General features: G+C 42.4%; 2 protein-coding genes across 4 annotated transcripts in view; one reads left to right on the top strand and one right to left on the bottom strand.

Moving 5' to 3' along the window:
* LOC126236894 (major facilitator superfamily domain-containing protein 1-like) overlaps positions 1-1,270 on the bottom strand; it is a 130,643-nt gene extending 129,373 nt beyond the window's left edge. Inside the window, exons 1-2 of one of the 2 annotated variants that reach the window (XM_049946534.1) lie at positions 1,115-1,270; positions 727-955 (exon numbers count right to left, since the gene is read on the bottom strand). In XM_049946534.1, coding sequence (XP_049802491.1) covers positions 727-889 — 163 coding nt within the window. In that variant the 5' untranslated portion in view covers positions 890-955; positions 1,115-1,270. Of the gene's footprint in view, positions 1-726; positions 956-1,035 lie in introns of both variants that reach the window. The other variant, XM_049946535.1, reaches the window with a different exon arrangement.
* LOC126236893 (ATP-dependent RNA helicase DHX33) overlaps positions 1,250-18,639 on the top strand; it is a 140,958-nt gene continuing 123,568 nt past the window's right edge. The window contains exons 1-2 of one of the 2 annotated variants that reach the window (XM_049946533.1): positions 1,675-1,797; positions 9,762-9,959. Coding sequence is in view for 1 of the 2 variants with exons in the window: in XM_049946532.1 (XP_049802489.1) it covers positions 1,598-1,797 (200 nt within the window). In the remaining variant the exon portion in view is untranslated. Of the gene's footprint in view, positions 1,798-9,761; positions 9,960-18,639 lie in introns of both variants that reach the window. The other variant, XM_049946532.1, reaches the window with a different exon arrangement.

Genomic DNA, 18,639 nt, shown 5'->3' with positions numbered 1-18,639 from the left:
TGCAATATCTAAATAGCTGTGATTGATCACTTGTGCAGCATACTCACGAGTAAAATCCCAAAATGGCTCACAGGTTACATTGGTCTCCCCCAACTGCAGTGGCACAAATATGATGTGTTGACATTTAATAATAATGATGATGATGATGACAATTATTGGTTTGTGAGGCACTCAACTGTGCGGTCATCAACGCCCATACAAAAGTCTCAATTTTTTACACAGTCCAATCTAGCCACTGTCACGAGTGATGAGGGCATCACAAACACCCAGTCCCTGAGAAGAGAAAATCCCCAACTCCACCGTGAATCAAACCCGGGGCCCCGTGATCCAGACGTCGCAACGCTAGCCACTAGACCATGAGCTGCGGACATTGACAAATAAGCTTAAAGTGACTGGTGAAGGTGTGTTGATGTATGTTTGTATGACTCAATGTAGAATACAATACTGTTAACAAAAATTGTCTTAAAGAACTACATTTTAAACTCCTCACTATTTACTGGTGTATTTATCTACATGTTAACCTATGAAGGTCTGCAAATCGATGAGAGAGAGGTGACCTGTGACATCTCTATGATACAACAACAAAAACGCATGAAAAACATTTTCAGCAGCAAATGTCGAACACGTGCACATTAAACTTTCTATTTGGTTGTCACAATGACTTAACAACAACAGAAACACCCACAACTCCCACTTCAGCGAATTAATAATTACATTTTTACTTACCAAAACCCAACAAGCTCATTAACATTAGAGCTAAAAATCTGTGGACAGGATGACTTGGGCTGCAACAGCCTTGTTCAGCACATCCAGGAGACTCTGCATCCGAAGACTCATGGTCTTGTTCTGCTGGTAAAATAAGTTCCTTGTCGGAAGCATCGTTCTCCATTGTCCAAAGGAATGGTTCTTCTCAAAGGCACAAATTAGTCTCTTTCGTTTGACGTTCTAGTCATACCTGTAGAAAACAGGGCACAAAACATAAGTCATATGATCTCTACAGCAACATAACCTAGCGCGTTTCACAACAATTCAGACTTTTCGGCTTATCCACATGTAACTGTGGCACATGGACTTCGTGAGTTAACATACGCTCATCCCCTAATGCAATGAGTACCTAAATCAGAATACTGAAGCACTCTCACACACTGTTTGCCTTCTGATTCATACAACACTCTGACAAAAGGCATTATCAACAAGATCTTTGATGTCATCCGCCCCACATCAAACAAACTGAACTGTTTATCACGGATTTGGAAGAAGTACCGTGCAGATAATACTACTATACTAGCGCGTCTGTGTATAATATCTTTGAACAACAGTAGTTTACGCTGTGTATTTGCAGGCAGTGCTTTGTATGTACGCTTTTCGGGAGATGTTGATATTTGTGTCAACACAGTACAGGCGTGCTAGTTATGTGACATGGGAATGGATGGTTTACATGCGCTTCTTTCTACGTTTATACTGAATGGAAACGCGGTTCGCGAGAATAACTCGTGAACACAGCTGTTTGTTACAGGCGTCCACTGTCTTCGACATTATCAATTTATTCCGCATGTTTATCTGTTTGTTTATGTGGGCTTGTTATTGAGACAGCGAAATGGAGTCTAAGTACGCCTTTACAAACGCAGCAAGCAAGCTTAAAAAACCAACAACACTAGTAACGTTTTCGACTAGTAATCCGAATAAGAGATCAATATCAGAACAGTCTCCTGCAAAGCGAATTCTTCTCGCAGAAAATGGACTAGCGGCCATTCTGTCACAAAGGAAATCTCTTCCCGTTTACGCTGTACGTGGCAGGTAAGAAATTTATAAGATAAGCTCTAGAAGATAGAGAAAGTTGTTCTTCAGATATTATTTTATATTAGTCCAGCACCATACATAAAGTGGAAGCAACATTTCTGTGTATCCAGTGCTACATTTAACGTCCAGTAGCAGTAAGAAAAATTTCCTATACTGTCACTCAGGAATTAAATTTCTGAGTGCACTGTGCTTTCACTACTACATATTCCAGTATCAGTTTCACATTCAGTATTCAGTGCCAACAGATCATACCACCTGCTGCATTATTGTTCCAGATTAATGTATATGTTACTGTTGAACCACATATAGTTTTTTCCTTGTTACAAGTGTGGCACAGAAAAAAATTAAGGAAAGAGTATACAACCAAACAGAAAGTGTGGTTGACTTTATTTAACAGAAAAGTCCCCTCCTTAATGGTTCCATTTAGTGTGTCCCTTGGTTCAGTAACAGAAGCTAATATGTCTCTGAAGTAATGCCATTAAAATGCATTTGATTTCTAACAATAACACACTGGGTACCTAATTTTAGCCATCTAAGGTACACACATACAGCAGAACCCCATCGGTACAAGCAATAGTGTAGGCCCAAGACATATGAGTTACGAATGGCTTATGGACAAGAGAACATCTCAATGTGTTTTGAACAATGACAATTAAAAGTTTGGAAATGATGTGTGGAAGTCATATCACTAATATTATCAGTCATTAAGTACTTCACCTGCAAGTGAAATTGAAATGGGATTCACATAACTCTTCTCAGACTGTCTACATTAAACCCACTAACTATCAGCAGCGAATGCATTTAGACAGCTGCCATTCCCTCCACACACAAAAATTCCTCCCATATAGCCTAGCCACCCATGGACAATGTATCTGCGGTGACGAGTACTCCCGTTCTTAGTATGCTGAAGGCCTCACAAAGGCATTCACTGACAGGCAATTCCTTCCAAGCCAAGGTCATGCCATTACCCTTCACATCCCCAGTCCTCCCTCCACCCCAAGAATCAGCTACAAAAGAGCACCCCATTTGTCACCCAGCATCACCCTGGACTCGAACAGCTGAACCATATCCTTTGCTAAGGCTTTGACTATCTGCCATCCATCCCTGAAATTAGGGACATCCTACCCAAGATTCTTCCCACCCCTCTTAAAGTGATGTTCTATCGCCCACACATCCTGCACAACATCGTAGTCCACTCCATGTCACTCCCACTCCTAACCCCTTGCTATAGGAATCATATCCCTGTGGCAGACCAAGGTGCAAGACCTGCCTAATCCACCCACACAGTGCCTCCTACTCCAGTCCTATCACAGGATTATCCTAGTCCAATGGCCAGGCTACTGGTGAAAGCAGCCATGTCATATACCAGCACTGCTGGAAACACTGCACAGCCTTTATGTTGGTTAGACTACTGACCAGCTCTCCACCAGGATTAATGGCCACCATCAAATTGTTATCAAGAACAAACTTTACCGTACAATGGCACAAGAGGCAGCTGAATACAACATGCTCAATTTTAATGACAGCTTCACAACCCAAGTCATCTGTATCCTTCCCTCCATCATCAGCGTCTCTGAACTATGCAGATGGGTTATCCTTAAAACAAGTGTTCCGCTGCCATAATTGTTTTGGCCTCAGTCTCAGGTAACCCATTGTCCCACAGCCTCACACAACAGTTTCCACTTCCTCCGTCCTGTCAACCCCTCCCAATTCACATCCCCATGTTGCCTTAGGCATGTGCCTCTTCCCATCGGTCGCTACAACTATACCTGCTACCCGCGCGCGCTCGTGTGTGTGTGTGTGTGTGTGTGTGTGTGTGTACACTCTAGCTCGTCTAAGGATAACTCCGAAAATTAGCAAGTGTTCCTTCTTTTGTGTGTGCCTATCAACAACTTGGGGGCGCTTCTGCTTTCTAGTGTGTGGTCTCCATTAATGGTGAAGCATTTATATTGCACAAGAATTTTCATAGGACATTTAGTACAAAATGCGGGTTGACTGAAGCGTCCAATCCCACCCATCGGCTTTGACCCGTGACGTAAGGCTGTTGTGGTGTGTGACGTCACGACGGCGTGGAATTTAGTTTGTGAGAGTGGTGTGTTTGTAGGTGTCATTTTGATGCAATCAGTGGTGCTCTCTGGTGGTGTGTTAGGTGATGTTTTTGGTTTAGTTTGCGAGTGTGGCGTCGTGTGTGAATTTTGGTAAATTGCTTTTTTATGTCTTTGGTAGGTATGGATATGACTGACAGAGTCAACAGTTTTCGGTTGTCGGCTATGATGGGGACAGTGCGTTGTCTCTAATAAAATTTCTTCAACTATTCGCATTTTTGGATGAAGTAGTGAAGTGTTCAGTATGTCGTGAAGAGATGAGGCTTCCTTAAAGTTCCGGTGTCTTGGACCAGGGACGGCTGTATGTGGAGATGTCGTAAGGATAATAGGTCAAGAGAAGTGTTCGATCCCAATTAATGGGATCGGGAGCTGCTGTTGAGCTATATAGGTCAATGGAAGTGTCCGATTCCAGATGATATTGTGTTTGGTGGTATTTAGAGAATTTCGTGATGTCGGTTTTTTTCGTCGTTTTGCGTGGTTTTGTATGGGTTGGGTGTCTAAATTTGTTTATAGCCTATTTAGTTTGTCCCCACCCAAAAATCCCCTATTTCCCGCGCTTGTCCTGTTAGTGTCATTAGGCTTTTTGTTGAACATGTGTGTGTTTGTTTCAATGTATTTTTGTCCTCATAATGTGTACGTAACGACTTTATATGCGCCATATTGGAATCGTGGTTTATGGTCGTTTCCGTCATATTTGTGACGTCATGGGGCAAAGCAGACGGGCAGGATCGGACGCTTCCATATTTCCCAAAATGCATCTTTTACAACAGTAAGTTTAATCAGAAACTTCAGCAGTCATTGTTCTACTCAGTGATGTTGGCTGCTGTAGCTGAAGTGTCGAACAGGGCTGAGCTCTTGCTTGCTCAGCACTATATTGACCCCAGTGTGAGGACGCTGCTGTGCTGGGAGAGAGGTATGGTCTTCAGGAGTGCTTTCCATAAGTCGTTGCAGATTGCAGCGAGCGCTAGCTAATGTCTGTAGTATTGATTCACATTGCTGACTTTGGTGTGCCACTATGGTCTCAGAATGATACCTCACTGATTGATAAAGAACATTTTAAAAACACTAAAATCATTTCTACTTAACACCATCTTCTTCTCCGTAGATGGATTTCTGAGTAGATTTTATGAGTGTGGTTCGTTTAGGGCCTACATTTATCAAATTTTGCTGTAGATTTGGATTGAAACCAAAACAAAATGCAGTTTTTTAAAATGGGCAGCATGTAGCCAAGTTTGTAAATGTATCTTTTTGGTGTACATACTAACATGTTCACATCTTGTTAAATTGTCACAGATATGATCCAAGGAAACATGCAAAGTAATCTAAATTCTTCATCTTGTTCAAACTAATTTTTAAGGACCTTAGTGAATAGTTCTGGTTGAATGAAGGTGATTTAGTGGTAAAGGCAACAACTCACTAATTATTAGAATGATCTGTGAGACGCTTAAATATCTAACATATTTGCAGAACAGCTACACTAATCCAGAATTCCTAAATTATTATCACAGTTATAAAAATGTATACTGCCCAAAAAGTATCTTTTAATGACAAAATACTATATAATGCAGAAAATGAAAGTAAAGTAAAAAGCTGCCTGCCCTGTAGCTGCATGGTCTAACGCACTGCTTCCGTAGCGGGGAAGGTCCAGTGTGCTGGACAGACTATCGATGGTTTTTAAGGTGGGCCGGCCAGTGTGGCCAAGCGGTTCTAGGTGCTTCAGTCTGGAACCGTGCGACCGCTACGGTCACAGGTTCGAATTCTGCGTCGGGCATGGATGTGTGTGATGTCCTTAGATTAGTTAAGTTTAAGTATTTCTAAGTTCTAGGGGACTAATGACCTCAGATGTTAAGTCCCATAGTGCTCAGAGCCATTTGAACCATTTTTTTAAGGTGGTTTTCCATCAACCTTGCCGAATGCGGGCTGAGTCCCCTTATTCCGCCTCAGTTACACTGTGTCGGCAATTGCTGCGCAAGCACCGTTTCCACGTACGCATACACCATAATTATTCTACCACGCAAACATTTAGGGTTACACTTGTCTGGTATGAGATGTTCCCAGGAGGGGGTTACACTGGATTCTGAACCGCACAACAGCCCTGGGTTTGGTGGGGGTACAACAGGGCGAAGCCTGTCCGTCGTTTCCAGGTCCCTAATTTAATACATACAAAGTAAAAAGCAACATCATAAAACAAAAAACAGGAAAAGATAGATCTAAATAAAATAACTTACATATCAACTTGGTTGATTTGGGGGAGTGGACCAAACAGCGATGTCATCGGTCCCGTTGGATTAGGGAAGGATGGGGAAGGAAGTCGGCCTTGCCCTTTCAAAGGAACCATCTCATCATTTGCCTGAAGTGATTTAGGGAAATCATGGAAAACCTAAATCGGGATAGCCAGACACGGGTTTTAACTGTTGTTCTCCCAATTGCAAGTCCAGGTCAAAGATGGAAGTAGATTACGTGACAGTAGACAGGACCTAGCAAATTTTTCAAATGACGGTTTTTCAGGTATTGGAGAGAGGCTGCAAGAAAATTTCCATAAGACAGGTGTGGCAACCACCTTGAATTATGAAACCATCATAATGATGTAGTATCCCACAACTGAGCACGAACCCAGGAAGACAAAACAAAAATTTAAAAAAAATAAGAAATCCACAGGTGTAGATGAGCTACCAATCCATATCCTAAAGTACTTTAGCTGAATCTCTTAGTTCAAGTATTTTTCCAGAGTATCTAAAGCATACAAGTTGTCCTACTACTAAACATAGGTGATACATAAATACTGGAAATGACAAGTCAGTTTCCCTACTCTTAGCTTTCCCAACCAATCATGAAAGACAAACTAATGAGTTACTTGAATAAATAGATCCTTCCAAACAAAGCTCAATTTCTTTTGAAGTGAGCAGAAGTAGAGTATCAGCTATAATAAGAGTTTACAAAAGTGATCCTTCACCTCTCAACAGGGGTGGCTGCATTGCAGTCACACTTTTAGATGAACCCAAGACTGTTGACCACAAAATACTGCTAAACAAACTAAAGTACTAGGGTTAAGACAAACAGCTAATGACTGGTTCCAGTCATACATGGAAAATGTAAATGTCATGTTACTAGGGCCTCCTGTCGGGTAGACGATTCACCAGGTGCAAGTCTTTTGATTTGACGCCACTTCGGCGACTTGCATGTCAATGGGGATGAAACGATGAGGAAAATAAGGTGTAAAAGGTAGAGATAGAACTCGCTTTTGACTATCAACAAAATAATCAGTTTTTGAAAACAAAATGTAATTGGATAGATAAAAAATCTATTCACTGAGCAGCGACAGGAAAACACACATATAAAAGGTTGTACATATGCAATCTTCTTTAGTCAGTTGCTTCTTCTTCTGACAGAAGAGTTGAAGGGGAAGGAAAAATGTGTGAAAGAAAAGGACATCCCCTATGTTCATGGTCTGTCTGCTGCTGAACATTTTCTCAGTCAGTGCCCACCTGATTCCAAACTTATGACATCCTTCCTGCTCACCTTAATCATCTTTATACTTACCAGCAACTACTTTGCCTTGAGGGCAGATATACAAACAGATCACGGGTACGACCATGGGAACCAGGATGATTCCTTCCTGTGCTGACCTTTTCATGGGTCACTTGGAGTGGGCATTCCTTGGATTTGTAAGCCTTCAGCCCCTGGTTTGGTTTAGATACATTGATGACATCCGTGCAATATGGACCCATGATGAGACTGAACTGTTAACATTCCTGGAATCTCTAAATGCATTCTCCCAATTAAATTTCAAATGGTTCTATTCCGAATCCCGTGCCACTTTCCTTGACGTTGATCTCATCCTCACCGAAAACCAGCTACACACTTCAATCCCATTAAACCTACTAACAAACAACAGTACTTACACTTTGACAGTTGCCATACTTCCCATGTCAAACATTCCCTGCCATAAAGCCTTGGTGTTCAAGGCAAACATATTTGTTCAGATCAGACTCTTTAAAACAATACACCACCATTCTCACCTTTGGCCGTCACTGGGCATAGTAACCATACCAGCTTAGTTCACATGCATATTTCCTGGGCCATCACATCCAATCCTAGTACTGTCAAAAATTAAATCTGCCTGAACAGGCCATGAAGGCCCAACGGTACTGACCGGCTGCCATGTCATCCTCAGCCCATAGGCATAACTGGCTGCAGATACGGAGGGGCATGTGGTCAGCACACCACTCTCCCAGCCGTATGTCAGTTTACAAGACTGTATCCGCTACTTCTCAATCAAGTAGCTCCTCTGTTTGCTTCATAAGGGCTGAGTGCACCCCGCTTGCCAACAGCGCTCAGCAAACCAGATGGTCACCCATACAAGTGCTAGCCCTTTCAGACAGTGCTTAACTTCCGTGATCTGACAGGAACCAGTGTTACCACTGCGGCAAGGCCATTGGCCCTGGTACTGTTGATGCTCTAAAAAATAACTTAGGAGTAAACCACTTGTCACCTAGTATTATCCCGGTCTTGAACATATTAATTAGCTTCTTCAGGAAGGTCATGACTTCCTAAAATCTTAGAAGAGGTCCATTATGTCTGAAATTTTGCCCACCACACCTAGAATAGCTTTTCATTGCCCTCTTAATCTCAGCATTATCCTTGTCAGACCCTGTGCTCCCTTTGCACCCATCACCAGACCGTGTGACTCCTACCCCTGTGACTGTACCTGCTGCAAGACCTGCCCTACGCACCCTCCTCCTCCTCCACCACTGCCACAACCACCACCACCTATACCATCCCTGTAACAGGCAAAAATATACTAGCAAAGGGAGAGCCACAAATGTCATATGCCAGCTGTTATGTAAACACTGTTCAGCCCACCAGCATGACTACCAACAAGTTATCAGTTGGGATAAATGGGCATAGGCAGAGGTCGTGAACTGGCAACACACAATATCCTGTTGCAGAGAATGCACTACAACATGACAGTCATGACCTAGGTGCCTGTTCCACTACAAGTGCAATCTGGATTCTTCCCCCAGACACCAGTTTCTGAGAACTCCACAGGTGGGAACTGATGGTACAACAAGCCCTTGGCTCTTGCCCCCACCTGGCCTTAGTTTATTTTAATTTCTTTGGTCTCAACATTTCTTCACAGTAACTGTTCCTTCCTTTATCAGTTTTAGTTTTCTACATCTTTCATTTTCTGTGCTGTCTGTTTTTCACCATCGCCCTCCCACCTCTGTTGCATACAATTCACTTAACTTTTCACTCTTACTAACTCATGCACGATGTTTTAGCAGTAATCTCTGTCTTACATATTACCCTTTCTTCCACCTTTAAGATCTCAGGTTTTCAAATCTCGCCCAGTACAGTCCCCAACAATCAGTCTTTCCTCCTCATCCCATCTAGTAAGTCTCCCCTGAAACAGGGTTCTGGGTGACTTTTTTAACCTCTATCCCTTTTCCTAAACCTCACCATTCCTTTTCATTCACTCCTCTTCCTTCCCCTTCAACTCTTCTGGTTGAAGAAGGAGCCCCTGGTCCTGAAAGCTTGCATATGTAATATCTTTTATATGTGTGTTTTCCTACCACTGCATGGTGAGTAGATCTTTTACCTATACAGTTACATCATATCGCTTCGGCTTATGCTATCCTTTTGTGAAACAATTATCATACCAAAAGCATATAAACATAGATATTCCTCAGGATAACATATTAGATCATCAATGACTTTTCAGATGATGTAAAACGTAGATCGAAAATCAATTCTCTTTGCTTATCACAGCAAAATTACAGTCATTGATATAACACGAGAACTCATGTGTGACTGTGTAAACTTTCCTACAGTATTAATTGGTTATATTCTTATCAGGTCTGCAGTTGGATCACACAATCATCCTGGCACAATATTTGAGTGACTCATCTGGCCACCAGCTTCAAGTGAGAAAACTGTTTGGTAAATCTCAAAGGAACTGATACCTGCCCTGAATGGCAGTCCTTTTATAAGCCATGGAGAACCAAAGTGCCCACAAGAGAAATTTTTGCTGCTACCCCATAGCGCAAAGTGAAGGTACATTGTCCCAGTGGTGTTTTCTTAATTTCAGATATAATGGGGTTCCACATTTTACTTAAAGGGTAGTCTTGTGTCTATTTATGTTATATGCCAGTCTAATTTATATCAGTTCCTTTACAGCACAGTTCCAGTAGTCACTGGAGCAACTATCAGTCTCTCATCATACATGGACTACATATTCTCAGTTGTTACTTGGATAATTTTAATTGTCTTTACCCCAGCATCGAGTTCAAAACAGAGATCAAAAGGTTGGTGGGATTCTGGAACACAGTGTTTATGGAACGTCAGTTCATGTGATCCAGTATCTACATTATATGAAGCGTCATCCATCACACCAATATGCGGAAGTCCTGAGGATATCGGTAAGAAGGGCTTGTGCCACCTCGGACTCAGAAACTTTGCCACAATGACTAGAATACCTTAAGCTTGTGTTCAAGCAGAATCTCTATACTGACAAACTGACCCATCAAGCTTTGGAGACTGAACCTCTACTGGAACTAGTAGAACACACATGTAAATTGGTTGCTTTCATATCATATGCAGGTACTGTATTTTCAAAAATAGCAAGAATTTAAAAAAGGGATTTTGAAAAGTATATTTGGTTTTCCAGCTCAGATTAACATTCTTCTTCCCTTTGTAAAAATTTTCAAAAATTACAAGTATTTTGAAAAGTATATTTTGTTTCCCAGCTTGGCTCGGCAAAAAATTACCAATAACTAAGGAAGTCCAATGTTTACAAAATTGTTTGCCATTATGGGTAAACCTATTTCGGCCAGATGATTCAAACCATTCACAACAGATGTGTTGAGCACCATCACCACACACAATTACTACAGTCTGAGAAATCTGTGATGGCAGAGCACTGTCGGATGAAGGGATACAGAATGGTATATGATGAGACACAGATAATTGTTCCTGCACCTCACTGTTGGGACTGTGTCTCAAAGGAATCAATTGAAATTACACTGGCAGGTAGCACTGTCATGTCATAACCACTCTCTAATCCATATCTGAAAGAAGTGTCATCAAAGAAATACAACAATTAGCACTGAAAACTCATGTATTACGAACACCAACTAACAGCTGGAACAGAACTAACCTCATGGATAGAGAGTGCAGCTGTTTATATAGCATAGTGGCGATTCTTCTGGAAAACCCAGAATTATCAAGAAATTACATTTTACCTAGGAAAAAAAAATGGGAATCTCAGGAATTTTGTAAAATCTCAAGGAATTTTGTGTTCTTAACCTAACATTGGAATTTAATTTTATTGAGCTTTATAAATCACAAATCTTAAAATTTAAATTTCAAGGTGTGTAAGTTACTTAAATATTAGTCTATATAAATTATCGATGTTTAAAAACTGGTTAAACTACAGTAGCTGAGAGGAAAGAAAAGTCATTATTGTTTCACAACCCCCACTCCCCGATCACTGTTAATTCTTCAGGAACTTCGTGTGACATCATCTTCCTCCCCATGCCTTGAATTCTCAGCGATATTTATTTATTAAAAGTTTGAATAGCTATCCTGTATAAACATTCCAGAATACACAAACAAAAGACATGTTAAAAACCTCCCAGAAATGATAAATACTAAGTATCCAAATAAAACAATATTCTGTGTCTGTCAGTTATTTATTTTACCACTTCACATTTTGATGGTTCACATATCATGTTCAGATGGAGAATTGTTTATTTACATAGCTGGTGTTCATGAACAGCACTGGTGCCTTTTCACAGAAGTAGACCAAGGGAACTGTAGGTTATGTTGCTAAAAAGACACTTTTAATGTTAAAAAAATCTATTTGTGACAGTAAATTATACTTACATGGGCCGTAGAGTTGTAAAAAGTCTGCATACTGCCGCTTGTTGTGTGTTCTCCCACTGTATATTATGTTTACATTGTCACTTCAAAAAAATTGAACATGTAACAGATATGATTGCTTACATTGAATACAAATGTATGTTAATTGAAGAGTGTAATGGCTGGAGCTTGGTTATTCATTACTCTGCTTCATAATTCAGTTGTTATATGAAATGATTTTGTAAGTACATATACTTTTATTTTACACTGAAGCGCCGAAGAAACTGGTATAGGCATGTGTATTCAAATACAGGGATATGTAAACAGACAGAATACAGTGCTACAGTTGACAACACCTATATAAGACAAGTGTCTGGCACAGTTGTTAGATCAGTTAATGCTTCTACAATGGTAGGTTATCAAGATTCGAATGTGGTGTTATAGTCATCGCACGAGCAATGGAGGACGGCATCTCTGAGGTAGCAATGAAGTGGGGATTTTCCCATACGAGCACTTCACAAGTGTGCCTTGAATATCAGGAATCCAGTAAAACATCAAATCTTCGACATCACTGTGGCCGAAAAAAGATCCTGCAAGAACAGGAAGAGAATCTTTCAATGTGACAGAAGTGCAAGCCTTCCGCAAATTGCTGCAAATTTCAATGCTGGGCCATCAATAAGTGTCAGTGTGCGAACCGTTCAACGAAACATCATCGATATGGGCTTTCAGGGCTGACGGCTCACTTGTGTACCCTTGATGACTGCACGACACCAAGATTTATGCCTTGCTTGGGCCCATCAACACCAACATTGGACTGTTGATGACTGGAAACATGTTGCCTCGTTGGACAAGTCTCATTTCAGATTGTGTCATCAAGCGGATGGACGTATACGGATATGGAGACAACCTCATGAATCCATGGCCCTGCATGCTAGCTGGTGGAGGCTCTGTAATGGTGTGGTGCGTGTGCAGCTGGAGTGATATGGGACCTTTTATCCATCTAGATATGGCTCTCACAGATGACACATATGTAAACACCTTCTCTGATAACCAGCTCCCATCCATGTCCATTGTGCATTCCAACAGACTTGGGCAATTCCAGCAGGACTATGCAACACCCCACATGTCCAGAATTGCTACAGAGTGACTCCAGGAACACTCCTCTGAGTTTAAACATTCCCGATGGCCACCAAACTCCGTAGACATGAACATTACTGATCATATCTTGGAAGCCTTGCATTGTGCTGTTCAGAAGAGATCTCCATCCCCTCGTCTCTTATGGATTAATGGGTAGCCCTGCAGGATTCATGGTGTCAGTTTCCTCCAGCACTACTTCAGACATTAGTTTAGTCCATGGCACGTCGTGTTGCGGCACTTCTGCGTGCTCGTGGGGGCCCTACTCGATATTAGGCATATGTACCAGTTTCTTTATCTCTTCAGTGTATTTTAAAAGTATGAATAGACTGCAACAGAATATGAACCTGTACACAATTCAGGTATTACATTAGGTGGTTATATATACATCAGTATACGGGGGACGGGGGGATGTCTTCTTAGGAGGTCAGAAAATAGGTCTTGTACCTCATCTTCCAAGGGCTCTGCCCATTTTGCGGGCTGTAGCACCACAGAAAGGAATCAATACAATCAGTGGCTCATCACATGAATGTTCAACATTTTCACATTTCCTTTTCATATCATGTGAACTGGAGCCATTCTTTCAAAACACATACTTCAGAAGATTGATTTTGGAATCCAAGTGGGTCTTTTCAGAAACAGTGATTGCTGTGTGTGCTGATGTATTTAAAACTGCTCTCTTCTGCATTGATTTATTGAAACTTTAGTCACCAAGATATAAATCAGTGTGTGTTGTCCTGGGGTACACTGAGTGACATGACATGCAGTGTCATAAAGCTGTCGGACAAGAACCTGGATGATGGCGCCATCTCGGCCCTTAGTAAAGGATTGAATTTTGCTCCTACAGCTCCTGTCATAGATTTCATTGGTGCAGTGGATCAGGCAGTGCAGCATCTCTCTCAAAATGACTCTGATGAGGTAAGAACGCTAGTCACATTTTAGTTGCAGCCAACCCACCCAAATCCAGCATCAGCAGAGAGAAGAGAGAGGTGCTCCATGCCTTGTGGAAAGGTGAATATCTTGTGATACTCCTGGCTGACAAAGGGAATGCTATGGTTGTTCTTAGTACTACTGAAAATCACAGCAAAGTGACATTGTTGTTAATGTATAGCACATATGAATGCCTAAAACAGGACCCAACTCTGTCATACAGCAGAAAAATGGTGGAGTTCCTGAAGAATTCTGGTCTACCAGTGGATATCATCAAATATCTTAGAGCATGAGCTCCTAGACCTTCCAGGCTGTACGGATTAAGGCTGTACAGATTATGTAAAATCCACAAGGAAAGTTTTCCATTGAGACTTATTGTTAGTGTTATTGGTTCTCCTACCTACAGGCTGGCCAAATATTTAACTAGGTTAATGACTCTGACAGTTGGCCACTGCGAACATCACATCAAAAAATGTCAGATGTTCATTGAGAAAATAAAACAGATTAGAGTTGGCCCAAATAATATTTTAGTCAGCCTAGAAATGGTCTCACTATTTACAAAGGTACCTGTGGAGAACACATTGAAACTGTTGACAGAGAATTTTCCTCCTGAAATGATAAAGTTGTTCCAACATGTTGTGACTACCACCTACTTATTGTACAGCAGTAAATTTTATGAAGTGACGAACAGAATGGCTGTTGGTTCTCCATTCTTTCCAGCGGTCGCCAATTTCCTTATGGAACATTTTGAGGAACATGCATCCAATTTGGCACTCTTTCATCCTTCTTCATTTTATCATTATGTTAACAAAACATTTATGTCTGGCCACAGAGCATAGACACTCTTGGGCATTTTCCTGCACACATAAGCAGTATGTGTAAAAACATCCAGTTCACTGCAAAAGATAAAGAAAGAAGGCTGCCAATTTTTACGTTTGCTTTAACAAAAGTTGGATGGACGTCTCAGCCACTCCGTATATGACAACTCAGCACACACTGATTTATGTCTTAGCATCCAGAGTTTTCATCTACATCCACCCCTTTATTAGTACTGTGCAAATCATGCTTAAGTGCCAGGCAGGGGTTTATCGAACCACCTTCACAATAATTCTCTACTTTCCATTCTCGAACAGTGTGCAGAGAAAATGTCACTTCTCCGTATGTAGGTCGGCGTCTACAAAATATTTTCGCATTCAGAAGAGGAGGTTGGTGATTGAAATTTCTTGACAATATCCTGCTGCAATAAGAAATGCCTTTCTTTTAATAATGTCCACCTCAGATCGTGTATCATGTCCATGACACTCACTCCCCTATTTCTCGATAATACAAAACGTGCTTTTCTTCCTTGAACTTCCTTGACATACTCCATTAATCCTGTCTGGTAAGGACCCCACACTATGCAGCAGTACTACAAAAGAGGACAGACGAGCGTAGTGAAGGCAGTCTCTTCAGTAGATATGTTGCATCTTCTAAGTGTTCTGCCAATAACATGAAAAGTATAGTTGCTACTCACCATATAGTTGAGATGCTGAGTTGCAGACAGACACAACAAAAAGACAGTCATAAAGTGAGCTTTCGGCCAACAAGACCTTCATCAAAAATAGACAAAACACACACACATGCACGCACGCACACGCACGCAGGCACACACACATGCACAGGCTCTGGCTGCTGAAGCTACACTGAGAGCAGCAGCACAGATGGGAAAGGCAACCAGGTGATAGGGGCAAGGAGGAGGCATGGGTTGGGAGCAGTAGGGAAGCTGGGTAGAGGCGTGGGATGTTAAAATGCTGCCTTGTGGCAGCATAAGAAGACAAGGTGGAGAGTGATTGGAGCAACTAGGTGCTCTCAGGAGGTTAGATGGAGAGCTGGGGGGGGGGGGGGGGAGTAGCAGAAAAGGAAGTAAAAAGACAGGGTGAGGGTGTTACAGAGGGCTGTGTACTGCTGGAATGGGAGCAGGAAAGGGGCTACATGGATAAAGATAATGACTAAGAATGGTTGAGGCCAGGAGGGTTATGACAATGTAGGATATATTGCAGGGAGAGTTGACACTTGAGAATGGAGAAAGTGTCGAGGTTCTGCAGGAATGTGAATAGGTTGTTCTCTCCCCCCTCCCCCCCCCCCCTCCCCGCCTGTCCAGATCATGAAGATGTCATCAGTGAATCTGAACCAGTTTGGGGTCTAGGATTCTGTATGGTTAGGGAGGATTCCTCTAGATGGGCCATGAATAGGCTGACATAGGATGGTGCCATGTGGGTACCCATAGGTGTACCTACCCCAGATTTATTTATTGGTAATGCCTTCAAAGGAGAAGTAATTGTGGGTGAGGATGTAGCTGATGATGTCGACAGGAAGGAGGTTGTTGGTTTTGAATCCATTGGGCATTGGGAAAGGCAGTGTTCAGTATCGGTAAGGCCATGAGAATTAACGATGTTAGTGTAAAGGGAGGTGTCATCAATAGTGATGAGCAGGGCACCATGTGGTAAGTCGGAGAAAATGGTTGGTATGTTTTGCATAGAAGGGTAGGTAGCATGTCATTGGCCAAAGATATTGGTCTGTGAGAGCAGAGATTCTATCAGTGGGGGCACAGTAACCAGCCACAGTGGAGTGTCCTAAGTTGATGGGTTTATGGACTTTAGGAAGCATGTAGAAGGTAGGAGTTCTGGGAGTGGTATGGGTGAGGAGAGAGATGGACTCTGGGGAGAGGGTCTAGGATGGTCCTAAGGATTTGAGGCGAGACTGGAGATCCTGTTAGATTTCTGGAATGGGGTCACTGTGGCAGAGTTTGTAAGTGGAAGAATCTGACAGCTGGCGGAGTCCTTCTGCCTGGTAATCTTTGGGATTCAAACAACTGTGGTGCATCCTTTGTCAGCAGATAGAATTGTAAGGTCAGGATCAGTTTTTAGGTGTTGGATTGCAGTTCTTTTTGCAGATGTAAGGTTAGTTTGCATGTTGAGGTATTTGGGGAAGGATGGTGAGGCAAGTTTCCAGGTTAAGAAATTCTGGAAAGTTAACAGTGGGTGATTAGAGGCAGCAGAAGTGGATCACAGTTGGATGGAGGAGTGATCTGAGGGAGGCAGGGTTCAACATTGGTCTTTGGTTGAGTCTGATTGGTAGGGTTGGATCTCCAGTCTGTCATACAATCTTTGGTCCCATCCCAGAACCTCTCCCCAGAGACCAACTCTCTCCTCACCCCTACAACTCCCTTCACTCCTTCCTGCTACTTGCTTCCTAAACCCATCCACCAAGGATGCCCCATTGTGGCTGGTCATTGTCTCCACTGGCAGGATTTCTGCTCCCGTAGACCACCACTTTCAGCCTATTACCCGCTACCTACCATACTATATAAAAGATACCAACCATTTCCTCCACTGACTCTCCACAGTTTCTGTACCTTTACCACATTTTGCCCTGTTCATCCCTACTAATGCAACCTCCCTTTACACTAACATCCCTAATGCCCATGGCCTTACCACTGTTGAGCACTATCATTCCCAGGACCCAAAAGATTCCAAACCAACAACCTCCTTCCCAGTTCCCATGACCAACTATATCCTCACCCAAAATTACTTCTCCTTTGAAGGCATTACTTCCAAACAAATGTGGGGTATGGCTATGGGCACCCGCATGCTACCATCCTATGCAAATCCATTCATGGGCCATCTAGAGGAATTCCTCCTAAACACACAGAATCCCAAACCCCTACCTCATTCAGATTCATTGACAACCTTTTCATTATCCGAATTGGTGGGGAGAACATCCTATCCACATTCTTCCGTATCCTCAAGACATTCTCCCCCATTTGTTTCACCTGGTCCTCCTCGACCCAAGAAGCCATCTTCCTTGATGTTGACTTCCACCTCAAAGATGGCTACATCGGTACGTCTGTCCATACCAGTCCTACCAACCACCAGCAATACCTCTACTTCGACAACTGCCCTCTACTTCGACAGCTGCCACCCATTCCAAACCGAGAAATCCATTCCATACAATCTAGCCACACAGGACTGTCACATCTGTTGTGATGAGCAATCCCTCTCAAAAAATGCTGAGGGTCTCATTGAGGCCTTTACGTACTGTAATTACCCTCAAAAACAGATCTCCCATGCCGTATCTTTCCAGTCACCCACCACCTGCCAGAGTCCCACTATCTGGCCACAGAGGAGCATTCCCTTCATGACTCAGTACCACCCAGGACTGGAGCAACTAAATTACATTCTCTACCTGGGTATTAATTCCCTCTTGTCATTCCCTGAAATGAGAAGTGTCCTATCCAGTATCCTTCCAATCCCTCCATGGTGATATTCCACTGCCCACTGAACCTTCACAATATCCTCATTCGTCCCTACACAACCCAAGTTGTCAACTTCTTATCTCGTGGCTCATATCCCTGTCATAGATCTAGATGCAAGACCTGTTCCATCACCATCTACTCCAGTCCAGTCACAATCATCACTTTTTCCGTCTATGGCAGGGCTACCTGTGAAACCAGTCATATGATCTTCAAGCTAACCTGCAACCAATTTGCTGCATTCTAAATGGACATGACAACCAACAAGCTGTCTGTCCTCACGAATGGTTATTGACAAACTGGCCAAGAAACAGCTGGACCACTCTGTTGCTGAGCACGCCACACAACATGACGTTCTTCATTTCAGCGACTACTTTGCAGCCTGTGTCATCTGGATCCTTCCCTGCGACACCAACTTTTCTGAAGTGCCTAAGTAAGAACTCTTGCTGCAGTGTATCCAACTTTCCCGTAACCCTCGTGGCCTCAATGTTCGTTAGTCATTGTCCTTACCCTTGTAGC

This window comes from Schistocerca nitens, chromosome 2, assembly GCF_023898315.1.
Source record: "Schistocerca nitens isolate TAMUIC-IGC-003100 chromosome 2, iqSchNite1.1, whole genome shotgun sequence".
In the NCBI taxonomy this organism is placed as follows: Eukaryota; Metazoa; Arthropoda; class Insecta; order Orthoptera; family Acrididae; genus Schistocerca; species Schistocerca nitens.
This window is presented reverse-complemented; position numbering and strand designations above follow the sequence as displayed.